Genomic DNA, 19329 nt, shown 5'->3' with positions numbered 1-19329 from the left:
AAATCTTCTAGCGTAGCTTCTTTGCAGCTAAAGCCTGGCAGCAGCTCATTGACTCCTCTAGGTCACAGCGCCGAGACCGACACAGCTCCCTGCGCTCCTCTGAGTCCTCCCACCTGGCCGTGAGTGACGTCACGCCGCTGGCAGGTACTACGAGACTCCTCTGTGGGGGGAGTAAACAGTAGGAGACAGTAAAACTAAGGGAAGGGGGGGATGCAGGAGCGCACACACAGGGCACACACAATTTGTACAGTGCCGCTGGGCGCTGACACAGGTGACTTAAGTTGTACACACTGGCGCCCTTCCTATAGAAAATGGTAGCGCCCAGGGCACGTGACCCTTCCGCCCCTGCCTTGTACCGGCCCTGCCCCTCTCTGTCACATCCCACCCCCCCATCTCTGTCACACCCCACCCCCCCATCTCTGTCTCACCCCCACCCCCTCCATCTCTGTCTTACCCCCACCCCCTCCCTCTCTGTCACCCCCTCTCTGTCACACCCCCACCCCCTCCCTCCCTGACACCCCACTCTCTGTCACACCCCCACCCCCTCCATCTCTGTCTTACCCCCCTCTCTGTCACATCCCACCCCCCCATCTCTGTCACACCCCACCCCCCCATCTCTGTCTTACCCCCTCCATCTCTGTCTCACCCCCACCTCCTCCATCTCTGTCTCACCCCCACCTCCTCCATCTCTGTCTCACCCCCACCTCCTTTATCTCTGTCTCACCCCACCCCTTCCATCTCTGTCTCACCCCACCCCCTCCATCTCTGTCTCACCCCCACCTCCTCCATCTCTGTCTCACCCCACCCCCTCCATCTCTGTCTCACCCCCACCTCCTCCATCTCTGTCCCACCCCCACCCTTTCTCTCTCTCATCCCCCTCTCTATCACTCCCCACCCTCCTCTCTCTCCCCCCCCCCTTCTGTCTCCAACCTTCCACCCCCTCTTTCCCTTTTAGGGCAAATTCCCACTAAATCAGCATGAAATCAAAGAGCAGCCGGAGCAATTTGACACTCCAGCCACTCTGCATTGCAGGCTGCTAGGGGGCAATATGATTAACAGTTTGGTGCATCATACTTCCTCCTCTTTTTTTTTGTACAAACTTTGTAGTGTATATAATGTACATTTTGTTCTCCAAAATGTCAGGCAGCACGCCGTCGTTTCAGGTTCTCAAAGAAATGCATTCTGTTAGTAGATTTTTCATGTTTTCTCAGTGTATAAAAAAAGTTGTAGGGGGCAGGCAACGCTGTTTGGGGGAGGGAGGCGCTTCAGAGTCCAGTGCCTATAGGCTCCTGAGATGTGAATTCTAATCCTGGAGAAAGAGAGGTGGGGGGAGGGGACAAAGAAAAATGGAGAGAAAGAAGAAGGGATAGAACGAACAAGAAAGATGGATAGGGAGAGAGAGAAAAGGGGAAGAAAGGAGAACAGAGAGCAAACAGTAGGGCAAAAAAAATTTGGAAAAGGTTATTGGGGGGGGGGGGGGGGTGACACCATATTTTACCGCACCAGGTGACACCAACCCTAGTGACGCCACTGGTGACAATTGATGGCACAGTGGCTGCATTTGATGGGCACAGTGAGGCTGCAATTTTTTTTTCCGTTTGCGCCCCCCCAAAAATTTTGAGCACCAGCCGCCACTGCCTCCTACTACTGCGTTTGGTCAAAACTGAAGCATGATGTAAGTGGGAGGGGTTATACTGGCTAACTGGAATTCTTTTTTTATTTTATTTTTTGCCATAATCCAATACAACCCATATGTCTCAGAATTTTTCTGACCTTGTGTCCCTTAATTAACTCCAAGATAAAGATTTTATGGTAAGTAACAAAAAAGAATGCAAAACTTTTTTACTTACAGTGCTACACAACACTACATATATATTGGTAGGCATTTAGTTTTACATTAAGCTGTTTATTTCTTCTTTCTTGTTCGTGTTTCACCAGAGATCAACCCTTGTTCATCTTATCCATGCCTTAATGGAGGCACCTGTGTAAATCAGGGTGCAAATTACAATTGTTCCTGTCCCCAGAAATTTACCGGGGAGCACTGTGAAACGGGTAAGCTGAGCATTGATAATTGGTGAGAAATTCAGTGCGCTACTGTGAGTAAACGAATGTGATAATATAGCAGTGATAATAGGATGTGTAAAATAAATAAATCTGAGGCCGCTGTATCTAGGAGTGTTCACATAACACAAAATGAAAATAGATAAATAAACAAATGATAAGCGCTTCAAATACGTGATCTAATTCACAGTGGAGGGTAATACCAGTGATGAGTGCACAAACACAATAAGAGGTTAAATGTGATAAATAACCAAAATATTTTCAAAATATCACAAATGATATGAACCTGAGAAAGTGCAAATAGTGCAATGAGATGTCCTTCAATATTAAATGCAAACAACAATTGGTGCAAGTAGTGGTTCAAAAAATTGAAAAATATATAAAAGAAAAAATGAATGGATGATAATGAGATCAGAGTGTGATCGACAGTCTATATAGGATGGATCAAATGAAATCAATTTCTGAATCTCTGCTCTCCTCCCTCAAGTGGTAAGCAAATATCCTCATAAGTGTTGTAGTTCCCTTACCTGCAGGGTACTATATATGAGCATATAGTATAGACTCCACGACGTGATGGTCCTGCTCCTCCGAGTATGGATGACTCCTCCTGCTCCAGCTGATGGGTCTCTCCAAGCTGCAGGGTACTATATGTGAGTATATAGTGTAAACTCCACGGCGTGATGGTCCTGCTCCTCCGAGTGTGGATAACTCCTCCTGCTCCAGCTGATGGGTCTCTCCAAGCTCCGTGGTCCGGGGTGAGCAGTGAGATGGGGGAGAAAGGAAAAAAAAGTGCCTCCAATAGTGCAGTAGGTATGGGCTCAATCCGGTTTATTATAGTAAAAGTTAGGTATGCAGGTACATTTTGCAGGGATGGGCACATGCAGATGACAAATTTTAAAAATCCCGGGGACGCGGCGTTCTAGGTACCGCCTGACGTCTGGTGGCCTCCGGCTTGTGCGGGTGTGTGAATATTGGTCTGACTCCCTGTCAGACCAATATTCACACACCCGCACAAGCCGGAGGCCACCAGACGTCAGGCGGTACCTAGAACGCCGCGTCCCCGGGATTTTTAAAATTTGTCATCTGCATGTGCCCATCCCTGCAAAATGTACCTGCATACCTAACTTTTACTATAATAAACCGGATTGAGCCCATACCTACTGCACTATTGGAGGCACTTTTTTTTCCTTTCTCCCCCATCTCACTGCTCACCCCGGACCACGGAGCTTGGAGAGACCCATCAGCTGGAGCAGGAGGAGTCATCCACACTCGGAGGAGCAGGACCATCACGCCGTGGAGTTTACACTATATACTCACATATAGTACCCTGCAGCTTGGAGAGACCCATCAGCTGGAGCAGGAGGAGTCATCCATACTCGGAGGAGCAGGACCATCACGTCGTGGAGTCTATACTATATGCTCATATATAGTACCCTGCAGGTAAGGGAACTACAACACTTATGAGGATATTTGCTTACCACTTGAGGGAGGAGAGCAGAGATTCAGAAATTGATTTCATTTGATCCATCCTATATAGACTGTCGATCACACTCTGATCTCATTATCATCCATTCATTTTTTCTTTTATATATTTTTCAATTTTTTGAACCACTACTTGCACCAATTGTTGTTTGCATTTAATATTGAAGAAGCTGAGCATTGAAATGGGAAAGCCAAGCATACACAGCATTGTTTTATACTCTGTATATAGGCATAATCAGGTAGATGTATCCAGCAGGGCAAACCTGCAATTCTATACTATGGTATTCAGAGTCTCATGGGAATGCTGTACTGGTTCATTCTTATTGATATTAGTACATAATTCAGATACATCAATTAAAAGCAAACAAAGGTTCTAACCTTTCCTTATCCTATAGTAATAGAACTTAATCATACAGGACACAGGCTGGATATTCTTAGGCCCCATGCACACGAGACGCTGCTAAACTCGAGTTCAGAGGCATTTGGGCATTTTTTTCAACTGTCCCTGAACACATTTAATGTTATCTTATGTGTCCATGCACACAATCACGTTTTTTGGCGTTTCAAAGCAGTTGGGTTTAGGGCCGTTTTTCCAAACCCAAAATTTTGGGTTCAGAAGCATTCAGCTTTTGCGTTTTAGACGCAAATCGCGGCAAATCGCGGCAAATCGCGGTACCGGCGTTTTGCCGCGATTTCGTTTATAGGCGTTTTTAAAGGTGACCTATTTTTCTACATTAGAAATCTCAAAAATGATGGCAAATGATGAAAAACCATAAAAAAAACATAAAAAATTTAATTGCTTGCATTGCATTGTGGACAATCCACAACTTGTGGCAGGTGACGTGGCCAGTGGACAATCCACAACTTGTGGCAGGTGACATGGCCAGGTGACGTGGCAAGTGGACAACCCACAACTTGTTGTAGGTGACGTGGCCAGGTGATGTGGCAGGTGACGTGGCCAGGTCACGTGGCCAGTGGACAATCCACAACTTGTGGCAGGTAACATGGCCAGGTGACGTGGCAAGTGTACAATCCACAACTTGTGGTAGGTGACGTGGCCAGGTGACGTGGCAGGTGATGTGGCCAGGTGACGTGGCAGGTGACGTAGCCAGGTGACATGGCAAGTGGACAATCCACAACTTGTGGCAGGTGACGTGGCCAGGTGACATGGCAGGTGACGTGGCTTGGTGACGTGGCCAGTGGACAATCCACAACTTGTGGCAGGTGACGTGGCCAGTTGACGTGGCAGGTGACGTGGCCAGTGGACAATCCACAACTTGTGGCAGGTGACGTGGCCAGTTGACGTGGCAGGTGGCGTGGCCAGTGGACAATCCACAACTTGTGGCAGGTGACGTGGCCAGGTGACATGGCCATGTGACGTGGCAGGTGACATAGCCAGGTGACATGGCCAGTGGACAATCCACAGCTTGTGGCAGGTGGCGTGGCCAGGTGACGTGGCAAGTGGACAATTTACAACTTGGCAGGTGACGTAGCCAGTTGATGTGGCAGGTGACGTGGCCAGTGGACAATCCACAACTTGTGGCAGGTGACGTGGCCAGGTGACGTGGCAGGTGATGTGGCCAGGTGATGTGGCCAGGTGACATGGCAAGTGGACAATCCACAACTTGTGGCAGGTGACGTGGCCAGGTGACATGGCAGGTGACGTGGCAGGTGGCGTGGCCAGTGGACAATCCACAACTTGTGGCAGGTGACGTGGCCAGGTGACGTGGCCAGGTGACGTGGCTTGGTGACGTGGCCAGTGGACAATCCACAACTTGTGGCAGGTGACGTGGCCAGTTGACGTGGCAGGTGACGTGGCCAGTGGACAATCCACAACGTGTGGCAGGTGACGTGGCCAGTTGACGTGGCAGGTGGTGTGGCCAGTGGACAATCCACAACTTGTGGCAGGTGACGTGGCCAGGTGACGTGGCCATGTGACGTGGCAGGTGACATAGCCAGGTGACATGGCCAGTGGACAATCCACAGCTTGTGGCAGGTGGCGTGGCCAGGTGACGTGGCAAGTGGACAATTCACAACTTGTGGCAGGTGACGTGGCCAGGTGACGTGGCCATGTGACGTGGCAGATGACATAGCCAGGTGACATGGCCAGTGGACAATCCACAGCTTGTGGCAGGTGGCGTGGCCAGGTGACGTGGCAAGTGGACAATTCACAACTTGGCAGGTGACGTAGCCAGTTGATGTGGCAGGTGACGTGGCCAGTGGACAATCCACAACTTGTGGCAGGTGACGTGGCCAGGTAACGTGGCAGGTGATGTGGCCAGGTGATGTGGCCAGGTGACATGGCAAGTGGACAATCCACAACTTGTGGCAGGTGACGTGGCCAGGTGACATGGCAGGTGACGTGGCAGGTGGCGTGGCCAGTGGACAATCCACAACTTGTGGCAGGTGACGTGGCCAGGTGACGTGGCCAGGTGACGTGGCTTGGTGACGTGGCCAGTGGACAATCCACAACTTGTGGCAGGTGACGTGGCCAGTTGACGTGGCAGGTGGCGTGGCCAGTGGACAATCCACAACTTGTGGCAGGTGACGTGGCCAGGTGACGTGGCCAGGTGACGTGGCAGGTGACGTGGCAGGTGACATAGCCAGGTGACATGGCCAGTGGACAATCCACAGCTTGTGGCAGGTGGCGTGGCCAGGTGACGTGGCAAGTGGACAATTCACAACTTGGCAGGTGACGTAGCCAGTTGATGTGGCAGGTGACGTGGCCAGGTGACGTGGCAGGTGATGTGGCCAGGTGACGTGGCCAGGTGACATGGCAAGTGGACAATTCACAACTTGTGGCAGGTGACGTGGCCAGGTGACATGGCAGGTGACGTGGCAGGTGGCGTGGCCAGTGGACAATCCACAACTTGTGGCAGGTGGCGTGGCCAGGTGACGTGGCAAGTGGACAATTCACAACTTGGCAGGTGACGTAGCCAGTTGATGTGGCAGGTGACGTGGCCAGTGGACAATCCACAACTTGTGGCAGGTGACGTGGCCAGGTAACGTGGCAGGTGATGTGGCCAGGTGATGTGGCCAGGTGACATGGCAAGTGGACAATCCACAACTTGTGGCAGGTGACGTGGCCAGGTGACATGGCAGGTGACGTGGCAGGTGGCGTGGCCAGTGGACAATCCACAACTTGTGGCAGGTGACGTGGCCAGGTGACGTGGCCAGGTGACGTGGCTTGGTGACGTGGCCAGTGGACAATCCACAACTTGTGGCAGGTGACGTGGCCAGTTGACGTGGCAGGTGGCGTGGCCAGTGGACAATCCACAACTTGTGGCAGGTGACGTGGCCAGGTGACGTGGCCAGGTGACGTGGCAGGTGACATAGCCAGGTGACATGGCCAGTGGACAATCCACAGCTTGTGGCAGGTGGCGTGGCCAGGTGACGTGGCAAGTGGACAATTCACAACTTGGCAGGTGACGTAGCCAGTTGATGTGGCAGGTGACGTGGCCAGGTGACGTGGCAGGTGATGTGGCCAGGTGACGTGGCCAGGTGACATGGCAAGTGGACAATCCACAACTTGTGGCAGGTGACGTGGCCAGGTGACATGGCAGGTGACGTGGCAGGTGGCGTGGCCAGTGGACAATCCACAACTTGTGGCAGGTGACGTGGCCAGGTGACGTGGCAGGTGACATAGCCAGGTGACGTGGCCAGTGGACAATCCACAACTTGTGGCAGGTGGCGTAGCCAGGTGATGTGGCAAGTGGACAATTCACAACTTGGCAGGTGACGTGGCCAGTTGATGTGGCAGGTGACGTGGCCAGTGGACAATCCACAACTTGTGGCAGGTGACGTGGCCAGGTGACGTGGCAGGTGATGTGGCCAGGTGACGTGGCAGGTGACGTGGCCAGGTGACGTGGCAAGTGACACGCTAAATACACGTACACTGCTGCTCTCTCAGCTGCTCTGGTCTCACAAAATAGCTGAAATGGTTAAATAATATTGTTTTTTGAGCTTAGGGAGGGTCTTATGATGTTTCTTAACCAAATGCTTATAAACGCAAACGCGGTAAAACGCGGTAAATCGCGGTAAAACGCCGCGAAATTCGCGGCAAAAACGGGCGTTTTAAACGCCGGTTTTTGCGTTTGAAAACTTGTGTTTAGATGAGTTTGCATTTGCTTCTCGTGTGCATGGGGCCTTAGACTTTAAGTTATAGGCTATTACCTTCAGGTGATTGGGCACTGGCTAAGCTCTTGGACAAACCCCTGGGAATACCTCTAACCTTTCCACACTCTGTAAACCTCAGTCTTTTGCTAGTGTACTTTGGCTATAGACCTCTTTCCCTGATGTAAATGTTTCTATGCTCCACTAGTTCTTACTTCGAATTCTTGTCCTGTTATCGGACCAATACTGTAACCTTATAGAAAGTATGATACCTAAAGTGGTTGTAAACCCCACAAATTTTCAGGCAGTCCCCAGTGTTTGATAATCCCATGTGCCCAGTGTGTGTGCTTTATTAAAAAAATTGCCAGAAAATTACAAAGTTATTTTAGCAGCAGGAGGGGAGGGATGGGGCACTGACACGAGCTGACTGGCAGGGGTGGAAATAAAGTTCTAGTGGGTTATATGCAAAGCCATCAACATATTCTCATTTTAAAACAGTGTCCTGATTCACCATTAACCTGGAGTATTATTCATTTCTTTTTTGCAATAAAGGAGTTAATTAGCTAGTAATGTCAGGAAAAGGGTGTCCTTGAAAACCTAAACAGTCTGTATCCATCATGGTTTAGGCCTTAAAGATTGTGATTTTTAGCAGCTGGTAATCGTATCACTGGAGGGGTTTATACTGCTAATTAACAGCCCGAGGCTGTGGAACATGACTGTTGACTGGCTGTGACCTTTAAATTCTTGGTTGTTCTGTGACTCATTGGATCACGGCCTATGTACTCATCTCAAACTTCCAGTAAATATTACAATTCCGTTTTTGGTTTGTTTTTTTCCCCCTAGATGATAATTAGCACATGAATACAGCTGATATGATGCAACAATAATGTTTGGTTAACTCTGCTCCTTATTCTCTTTTTAAATAAGCCCTTAAATCAAACTTGTCATCAACTAATGAGTAACAGTAACCTTTGTAGTATATATTTCTCCTGTTTATGATAATAAAATGGAGATAGAAACCCCAGAAAATATGGTTTTATTTTGTTTACAAAAAGGGTTGATGTTTTCCTGAATTGCATTGTGATTGTAGTGCATTCCGGGGTCTTGTTTAAAGTGTATATCCAGCCAAGTTGCCAGTTTTTTTGGTTTGGACTTAGGACGGTTAGAACCCACATTAAGGCCCAGATTCACAGACACTTACGCCAAAGTATCTTCTGATACGCCGCGTAAGTGCACTGATGCGCCGTCGTATCTATGCGCCTGATGCTTGAAATAAGATACGCCTGAATTTTGGCTCCATCCGACCGACGTAAGTCTCCTACGCTGTCGTATCTTGGGCGCATATTTACGCTGGCCGCAAGGGGCGCTTCCATTGATTTACGCGTTGAATATGCAAATGACCGAGATACGCCGATTCACGAACGTACTTGCGTCCGTCGCTGTAATCTACGCCGTTTACGTAAGGCGTACGTCCGGCGTAAAGATAAACCACCATATAGGAGGCGCAGCCCATGCAAAGGTATGGACGTCGGAACAGCCGTCGTATTTTACGTCGTTTACGTAAGTCGTACGTGAATGGGGCTGGGTGTAGGTTACGTTCACGTCGTAGGCATTGAGCCGTCGTATCTTAGGGAGTATATGTGACGTGATTCTGAGCATGCGCGCGCATGCGCCGTTCGTTCGGCCCTTCATTTACATGGGGTCACGCTTCATTTTAATAGATCACGCCCACTACCTTCCTACTTTGAATTAGGCGGGCTTTACGTTACGCCGGCGCAAGTTTGGGAGCGAGTGCTTTGTGAATACTGTTCTAGCCTCCCCGATTTACGTCGGCGTAGCGCATATGAGATGCGCTACGTCGGTCTAAAGATGCGCCGCTCTACGTGAATCCGGGCCTAGGTCTTTACTGGTATTCAGCGTTCCATTGAAAAGATATCCTAATACTTGCTGTCCTGGTGACAATGGTTTGACCAACAGCTGTGTGTTTCCTTAACTGTTGTCACCAGGAACACAATGTGATGGCAGATCTATCTAATTGAGCCTTGGATAGCAGTAAATATTAAATACTTAGCATGGGCTTTATTCCTTCCCCATTCTATCCAAAACTGGACTTTAAATGTAAAATATAATGTTGAATTACCTTGGTGAATTGTAGCTATTGATAGTGAATATGATTAACATCCCATGGTACACTGTTACCTTAACCTCAGTAATGTTGACATTTGATGACCATAGAACACTGAATATTCCACAGACACTTGTAATGAACATATTCTCCTTATGTTCTAGAGATCTTGGAAGTACCAGGGGCCTGTTCTTCCTCTCCATGTCAGAACCATGGCATATGTCAAGAAGCTGAGGGGGCATACCAGTGTGAATGTCCTGCTGGATACACTGGTGTAAACTGCGAGAACCGTGAGTATATTTCACATAATCATCTTTTCCAGACTTTCCAATTAGTAGCTGGAAGATTTTTTTTTTAATAGGGATCCTGTTAAGATAAGAGTATAGGAGCTGCTCTAATTAACCTGTTTGGATGAAACATCCTTCCTTTACTACTTTGTGAGTACCTGACCTTAAACAAGTACTTGCGTAAAAGGTATCTTAGCACAGTATTAGAAATGATGAGTAATCCTCCTTTTTTGGAATATATGATATAATGAGATGTGATTACCTTCTGTTTTAGGAAGGATTTATTATGCTGTGCACTGAGAGAGGGCTTTTTGTTCACTTTAGACCTTCTCACCATAACCTGTATGGTTACACAATCTTATTGGGTCCCAAGCCCTACTTCATAGAAGACATGGTTTCTATACACAGCACTGATGATGGCCAAATAGCCTGAAACATCTTTATGCAGTTGAAATAAATGGCTTTTTAATATTAGACTCTTTATTAGATGCCAGCAATTCTGAATGTGCATATGGCCAGTGGGGTGTAAAATGCTGATTAGCATGACTCTGGCCACTAACTTGAAATAAGATATAATCCACCTATTTTAAGGATAGGTGATGGAACAAGACATGTGAATAGATGATGTTTTAAGGGGGCGTTATTGTGCAACGTCCCTTCTCACCATAACCTATTTGGTTATACTGTTCCTTAGCAGGAGTTCTGACACTTCACTGGCTTCATGCAGGTTTTGGAAAAGTGGCTCACATAGTAGTAAAGGAGTGATAAGGGTGACAACACTGGACCCTGTACCTCAAAAAACTAATCAGAAATTAAAACTCCCATATTGATAACTTCTCATTCAGCTCTTTTCATCGTGCCATTAATGGAGTTCTGCTTCCATAAGATTGCCAGGGATAATTCCGACAAGCAGCAATCATCTGGTTAACTCTGATCTGTTCTTATAATGATGATTATCACAGATCTGCCTCCATTAAAAAAAATTGCACCGTGGACAGTAGTACACTAAACTCCAGAATGTTATATACATGGAGTATATAACACGCAACCCATATTGAAAGGTCATGTGGTCTCCACCTAAATGTGAACTTCAAGCATGCCATAGTGGTAGCAGCATTATATGCATCACATATTGATGCTATATATGATTTCACAAACAACATTGCCAAAAATCTGCTTCATAAGGAAAATGACTGTAGATCGACTCCACTAATATTACAATACATCTGCTAATGACTGGTTAGATAAAGCAGTACCTCTGCCTAACAGCTATTCAGATCATCAGTATTGGGTGTAAAAAAAATATATATATATTTTTTATTTATTTTTTTAAAGCCTGTGGCATGCATAACACAACCCAAAAACTTCACCTGGTGCTGGAAAAAATGTGCACACACATAAAGAGTGAAACACAAAAAACTGTGACGGGTGCATATATATATATATATATATATTTTTTTTTTTTTGCCATTTAAAACTGATAACCTATTATTTATTACTGAATAAAAATAGTTATGGTTTCTGAGGTGCACATGTACTTTTAGGCCCCGTACACACAACCAAACATGTCTGCTGAAACTGGTCCGCGAGCCAGTTTCAGCAGACATGTTTGGTCGTGTGTAGGACCGAGCGGACAGAATTCCAGCAAACATTTGCCCGCCGGGCCTTTTCCCAGCGGACAAATATTCCTGGACTTGTTTTAAAACAGTCCGCTGGAATCCTGCCCGCTCGGACATGTTCGGTCGTCTGTACAGACCTACCGTACATGTCCGAGCGCCCGCCATCCCTCGCATGCGTCGAATGACTTTGATGCATGCGTGGAAGCATTTAACTGGCAGGCCCGCCCATGTCGCCGCGTCATCACCGCGGCGACGCCGCGGACACGCCCCGCGTATTGTTTACGCGCGGATTTCTGTACGATGGTTAGTACAGCCATCGTACAGAAATCCCCGGGCAGACATGTACGGTGAAAACGGTCCGGCGGACCGGTTTCATCGTACATGTTTGCCCGTGTGTACACGGCCATAGTGTACACATATTGAGACGTATGTGAGTACTGGGAGTAAACTATATTACGTCTGTACAACCAATGTCTGATGTTTTCACAAAGCTTGGCAAACATATGCTTTTGCAAGGAGTATTACCACAGACCTGATTGACAGAGGATGTTTTTCTATGGTTTGATATTGATATTTCAGTGAATATCTTAATTAACAGAAATATACGTTGGTTGATACTTTGCCTAGTATCCAATTTGCTGACATTTATTGGCAAAAGGGTGTTAAATTCATGAGACTGCAATAGTAAAACAGTTTCCTGTCAATTATCCTCTTCTGCAATTCTGTATGTCACTGCCAGCAACAGGATAAGTGTTCCCAATAGACGAAGAGTTGAATGAATGGGTATTTAATGTACTGGCGTCTAGCAAGCTATTCTGTAAGTTCATCCTGACTGGACTTTATACTGGGGTGAATGAGAAGAGCAGCAATAGACATAGTTAGGGATTTAAAGTCATTATCTCAGATAATAATCATCTTTGTCAGATCCGGAACTATAGCACTGTTCAGAGATTTTATTATTTACAGTATCCATTGTCTACTACACTGCCTGAAATCATTGCCATACTGTTACTAGTTAAACATGTGCCTGCCATTGTAAGTCTGTGGTGACTCTTTAGTGATCTGCCTTTTCTCCTGAGTTTGTCCCAGATGTGTCCGATGGCTGTGCCTGCAGGAATGGGGGCGAGTGTGCGGACGGGAACAGCACCTGTCACTGCCTACCAGGATACTTTGGGCTGCTTTGTGAATATGGTAAGGTTAAAATGTATTATTACTGGCACAGCAGATCTATGTGTGAATATGATATAGCAAATCTCAACTCAAAAATTCTTCCTGAGCTAAGTGATTAGCACTTCTGCCTAGCAGCACTAGGGTTGCTGGTTTGAATCCCAACCACGATAGTACCTGCCCAGAGTTTGCATGTTCTCCCTGTGCCTGCGTGGGTTTCCTCCCACACTCCAAAGACATGCTGGTAGGTTAATTGTCCCCTGTATAAATTGGCTCTAGTATGTGTAGCAGTGTGTTGCCACTAGTTACTAACATCCACGCATATGCCTGCTGCCAGACATCCATACGTCACACTTGTAGAGAATGAAGTCTTTTGCTTTTTTTTTTTCTTGTTTTATTTGGGGGATTAAACTTGGTTGGGGAAAGGGATATGGGATGCCCATAGAACAATTGGTATTTGCAATTCTGGAGCTGATCCGACTTCACATTGGCAAATAGTTACTCATTATCTTCACAGAACAAAAATGGTGGACTTCTAATCTTGACAGACTTTTTCACCTCAGGACTTCTCCCGCCTCTGCACTTCTCCCTGCAGACTTCTACCTCCAGGACTTGCTGATTAATGGGCCAGTTACCCTTCTTCATGGGCCTGAACATTTAGTTAATAAAGCATACTTGATGAAGGACTACTGATCTCAGCAAGTCCGACTTGCAAATCCTTGGACATTTGACACAAAACTTGACACAAAACCCACAGTCTCTCCTCTGGCTCTGCACCCAGCTCCCCTGGCATGCCTCTTCCAGATCTCCACTGTGCCTCACTCACTGAATCCTGTCCTAAGTCCTTCTTGAAAGATTTACCCGGACTGTGTGGACCAACTGCTCCTCCAGCTCCTGCGCCCCTCCCAGATGATGGTATATCTCCAGCATGCAGTCTAGCACTCCATATTTCATTTCACCCAGCCAACAACTTCTCCCCAGCAGGCTGACTGTGAGTATAAACAAGAAAAACAAGGATGCGCCAGATCTAAGTGCAGTACGTAACGTTTTAATGGGTAAAATAAAGACACACAGCCAAATGGCTACTCACAAGTGTAGAGAGATAATAGGCATGTAAATGGACTAAAATCCAGGGTCACTGAAGTCCGATGTATTCCAGTTGTCAGCATGAGATGGAAGCAGCTGTAGTTGAAATGTAGCAGCAGACGGAGCAACCAGGCGAAGAGACAGCAATCCGTGCTGAACACCGTACAAAGCGGCGTGCGTCTCAGGGTGAACCGCAGACTTTATGTGTGTCATTATTTTACCCATTAAAACATTACATACTGCACTTAGATCTGGCGCATCCTTGTTTTTCTTGTTTATTACTTTCAGAGCCAGCTTCTGCTTTCTGGGACTGCTGCCGCCAAGCGTTTTTTGGACTTATTTATGAACTTTAATTTAATACTTTGTGACCAATTAGCCACTAACTCTTCTACCACGTCCGAAATTTATGATATTTTATTTAGACCCATGAGCCACTGCTGTCTGCTACTTACCTTCCCTTGCGCCATCTGACAATTGTTTTACATTGACTGTGAGTATATGTAGGAGGCCTGCCCCCTGCCAATCCTAGTTGGGGATTGGTCAGGGCTCCTCACATGTACTCCATGCCACTGCAACTCTCAGCCCTGCCCCTCTTTTAGAACATTCTCACTGAAAGCAGGGGAGGTGCCCAAGAGCTAAAGCACATGTCGGTCACACCCACTGCTACACCAACCACTCTCAGCCCCCAGATCAACAACAAACAGGCCTAGCGCGCAGCATTAGGCCCGTTTTTTTAATTTACCTGCGCTGACAGAACGTTAAACACTACACATCTAGTACATATGTATGGAAGAGAGTGCTACTTATGTGTATGTGTGAATGTAAGTTAGGGACCTTAGATTGTAAGCTCCTTGAAGGCAGAGACTGATGTGAATGTATACAATATATACAGTATCTCATAAAAGTGAGTACACCCCTTACATTTTTGTAAGTATTTTATTATATCTTTTTATGTGACGACACTGAAAAAATTACACTTTGCTACAATTTAAAGTACTGAGTGTACAACTTGTATAACAGTGTAAATTTGCTGTCCCCTCAAAATAACTTAACACGCAGCCATTAATGTCTAAACCACTGGCAACAAAAGTGAGTACACCCCTAAGTGAAAATGTCCAAATTGGGCCCAATAAGCCATTTTCCCTCCCAGTGTCATGTGACTCGTTAGTGTTACAAGGTCTCAGGTGTGAATGGGGAGCAGTTGTGTTAAATTTGGTGTTATTGCTCTCACTCTCTCATACTGGTCACTGGAAGTTCAACATGGCACCTCACGGCAAAGAACTCTCTAAGGATCTGAAAAAAACATTTGTTGCTCTACATAAAGATGGCCTAGGCTATAAGAAGATTACCAAGACCCTGAAACTGAGCTGCAGCACGGTGGCCAAGACCAAAGAGCGGTTTAACAGGACAGGTTCCACTCAGAACAGGCCCCGCCATGGTCGACCAAAGAAGTTGTGTGCACGTGCTCAGCATCATATCCAGAGGTTGTCTTTGGGAAATAGACATATTAGTGCTGCCAGCATTGCTTCAGAGGTTGAAGGGGTGGGGGGTCAGCCTGTCAGTGCTCAGACCATACGCCGCACACTGCATAAAATTGGTCAGCATGGCTGTCATCCCAGAAGGAAGCCTCTTCTAAAGATGATGCACAAGAGCCTGCAAACAGTTTGCTGAAGACAAGTAGACAAAGGACATGGATTACTGGGACCACGTCCTGTGGTCTGATGACACCAAGATAAACTTATTTGGTTTAGATGGTGTCAAGCATGTGTGGCGCGGCAACCAGGTAAAGAGTACAAAGACAAGTGTGTCTTGCCTGCAGTCAAGCATGGTGGTGGGAGTGTCATGGTCTGGGGCTGTATGAGTGCTTCCGGCACTGGGGAGCTACAGCTCATTGAGGGAACCATGAAATGCTGTGTCATTCCGCACTCTTTTTTTATGTCTTATTTCAGAGGTGACATCACTTCCATGTAGCATGGGCTCCCAGTGTCCTGATGGTGGATCATGCATGGAGTATGGAGGCAGTTACCGATGTGTGTGTCACACAGATTATATCATCAGTAACCACAGTAAGTATGTGTATGAGCGTGTGTGTGTATTATTGTTGCTGTATATAGAGGAGAGTTTGTCATTTACTGTACCTTTTAATTGAAGTATGTTTCTAGCCATTATTCATTGTATTAACACAACTCTATACTTTTCCACTCCTACAGTAGATACCCTAAATAATATCTGTGTTTTTAGGTTTATATGATTACTTCTGCCGTGTATAGTGAGTTTGAATATGCTGATTGTTATTAACCGTCTTTAATTTCACAGAAGACTTAATGATCCTATACAAACACATAAAATAAATATTTTATTAAAACACTCAAACCTAACTTGGGGAAAGAAAGAAAAATGTCCTGTAGAATCCCTATAAAGCTTTATGCTTGGCACAGTAATACTGTAGCTAGGCAAAGAACTTTGATCATATGTCCTGAAATTCCAAGCTGTAATGTGCAGGAGTACATCCATTAAAAAACACTTTGGGCTTTTGAGGCTAGCCAAAAACATTGTGAGATTCCACCCTAAAGGGATTTCTGCAGTTACAGGTGTCTTGGTTGCATACAAGATTTGAGGCCACAGAAAAACCCTTCATCAGGTATAACAATACGCTTACAGTTAGAAAGTTATAGAATTTTAATCTTCTCTGTGCCAAGATGCTATGATTTAATTAACTGCCAGTCTGCAAGTTCCAACATTTTAAAAGTTATGTGCTTTCAAATTTAGAATGTCAACCATTTTGGATGAAATTTGCAGCGCTTACAGCGAGTTTTGTTGAAGCTTTTAAAGTACCATTCCACTCCAGTTTGTAAACGTTGAACACATCCTAATGGTAGTGCTGATTGCCTCTTTAAGCAAGCTGCTAGCAGGTTTCAGCGGTTCTTGAAGCTTGTTGAAGAGAAAATATGAAAAAGAGCCAGGTATAGTACTGGAAACCTTAGCCACATCCCAATTGAAATGAGAAGAACACAAAAAGGGGATAGCCCAGGTATTTTATAGACAAAGGATAAAGACCAGATAAAGGAGTAACAGGCGCGTGAATAAAATAATTTATACAAAATGTATTAGGTAAAAAAAAGTAATATAATTAATACACAGAAATATATAAACCTAAAAACAAAATAGATAGTCATGCTAAATAGTTACATAACAGCTAGGTTCTGAAACACAAGGTTGATCTCATGATGAGAGGCCAAATGAGGTGCATGTACACAGAAGTCCCTTTTATTCATAAGTCCTTCCGTTTTTAGTCCATATAAAATGATTATAGCAATGTGAGGTTGTGTAACGGTAAAATGTCCATCCACAAATGGCAGCCTCCACAAAGGGATTAGAAGCAAAATCCAGCAGGAGCTACAGAGTATAAAAGAGAAGAGAGGAGCCTCTAAGTGTAGCAATATGGTTACCTTTAATGAAGGTACTACATTTATCAACTCACATGGTTGATTAAAACAGTCACATCTTGGTATGCAGGCAACCGGGTTAAAGCTGTCCACATAGACCATCCTGCTCACCGCCAGATTTCATCGTTGTCAGTCTGCAGACATGACTCGAGAAGACTACCCTGCAGTAGAGTGATCTGAAAGCGAGGCCTGAAGCGCTCGTTGAGCGCAGCATGAAATGGATGACGTTGAGGGCAGTGCGGAGGATGTTCTATGTGAACAGCTTTATGACGGATGCCTGTATACTTAGACGTGCCTATTTTAACCATCAACCATGTGAGTGTGCTCAATGTTGTACCTTCATTAAGACCCCTTTCACACTGGGGCTTGGAATCAATGGGCACTGCTGCCGAAACGCCTGCCAAGCACTTTGGCAGCGGCGCTTTGGGGGTGCTTTTAACCCTTTATTCGCCCGCTAGCAGGGGTTAACAGCGCCCCGCTAGCGGGCGAAAAGCACCACTATTGTAGCGGCAAAGCGCTGCTGAAATTAATGGCGCTTTACCACTAACATCCCTCGCCCCAGTGTGAAAGTAGCCTAAATGTAACCATATTGCTACATTTAGAGGTGTCTCTCTTCTCTTTTATACTCTTATACTGCTTGTCTTGCAAAACACTCTCAAACCAAGTTACTCTCAATCCAAGGTTTTACTGTATATTGTATGTATTTTATGATGTCCAATTAAAGTCTTTTTAGCCTAAAAGCTTCTGTGCAATAAATTACACTTGTTATTAGTTCCTGAATATCAACACCAAAATACAGCACTCCTATACTGAGCACCGAGACCTTGGCACTAAAAATCACCCCCATTGTTTGCACGGGTACCAAAACTGACTATTCTCTGGAGCTAATCACAGCTGTTTTTCTGTTTCCTACCTTCTTTTGATCTCTTTTAGAATATATTTTCAATGTAATTAGGTTTTTGTGAGTAAAGTATTTCATTCATTTTGGTCACTCCAGCAATGCCTTCTCCCTGTGACTCTGACCCTTGCTTGAATAGTGGGAGATGTGAATCACATGAAGATACATATTCCTGTGTGTGCCCACGAGGCTTTTATGGAAGAACATGTGAGAAAGGTGAGCTACTTGTCTGTTTTTCTACACTTGAAATGTTATAGGCCACAACACTTGCACTATAAAAGTCAAGCATATCTGTAAAGTAGACATACAGTAACAGCTGACTGCTGATTGATTTTTACTCAGGACCTTCTTGCTTAAACCTTTAGGGCCCTTTTAGACGTGCGGATCCCGTGATGATCTGTGTTTAACCATCCACTTGCTCAGCAGGGATCGCTCCGTTGATCCCCGCTGAGCCGGCAGATGACAGGGAGGTCCCTGCATACTGTGCAGGGACCGCCCTGTCAGATCTCCGCTCTCCTCTATGAATTTTTCTCTGTCTGCAGAAACAGACCATAGCGGGGACTGATGAGATCGGATGTCAGCGGATGTTCATCCACTGACATCCGCAATCCCATAGGGATACATGTATGTCCGTATTTCATCTGAAAACGGATGGATGAAAAACGGACATATGCTCCGCAGGTGTGAAAGGGCCCTTAAGGACCTAACCGGGTACATATTTATACATATTTATACATGTTGGGTACACTATGAATTTCTGAAATGCTACTTTTTACTTAGAGCAGCTGCCTTTGGCTTGACTCCTAGCATTCTCTCAGCTGCTGTTTTGTCTCTTGATTGCAATACTTGCTGCATGATATACTGCATGTAGCCAAAGCAACATCCCATCATTCATAGTATTTTAATACAGTTTAAATATTGATAAAAAAAAAAAATCCAAGTTAGGTCATCAATCTATGTAACTTTGATACCAGTCAATCAAATAGTGCAAACAAAAAGTAGCGCTAATAAAGTATCAATTATAAACGCGTGACATACATTCAAA

The 19329-nt window shown here is 45.7% G+C and overlaps 1 protein-coding gene across 10 annotated transcripts in view; it reads left to right on the top strand.

Annotated features, from left to right (window-relative positions):
- The window catches only part of SNED1 (sushi, nidogen and EGF like domains 1), a 247816-nt gene that overhangs the window by 173001 nt on the left and 55486 nt on the right, over positions 1 to 19329 (top strand). For all 10 annotated transcript variants that reach the window (XM_040348915.1, XM_040348917.1, XM_040348912.1 and 7 more), the window contains 5 exons: positions 1939 to 2052; positions 9946 to 10071; positions 12777 to 12878; positions 15890 to 16006; positions 18384 to 18500. In XM_040348915.1, coding sequence (XP_040204849.1) covers positions 1939 to 2052; positions 9946 to 10071; positions 12777 to 12878; positions 15890 to 16006; positions 18384 to 18500 — 576 coding nt within the window. The remainder of the gene's footprint in view (positions 1 to 1938; positions 2053 to 9945; positions 10072 to 12776; positions 12879 to 15889; positions 16007 to 18383; positions 18501 to 19329) is intronic.

This window comes from Rana temporaria, chromosome 4 (assembly GCF_905171775.1).
Source record: "Rana temporaria chromosome 4, aRanTem1.1, whole genome shotgun sequence".
Lineage (NCBI taxonomy): Eukaryota > Metazoa > Chordata > Amphibia > Anura > Ranidae > Rana > Rana temporaria.
Note: the sequence above shows the minus strand (reverse complement) of the source record. Positions and strands in the feature narration are given on the sequence as shown.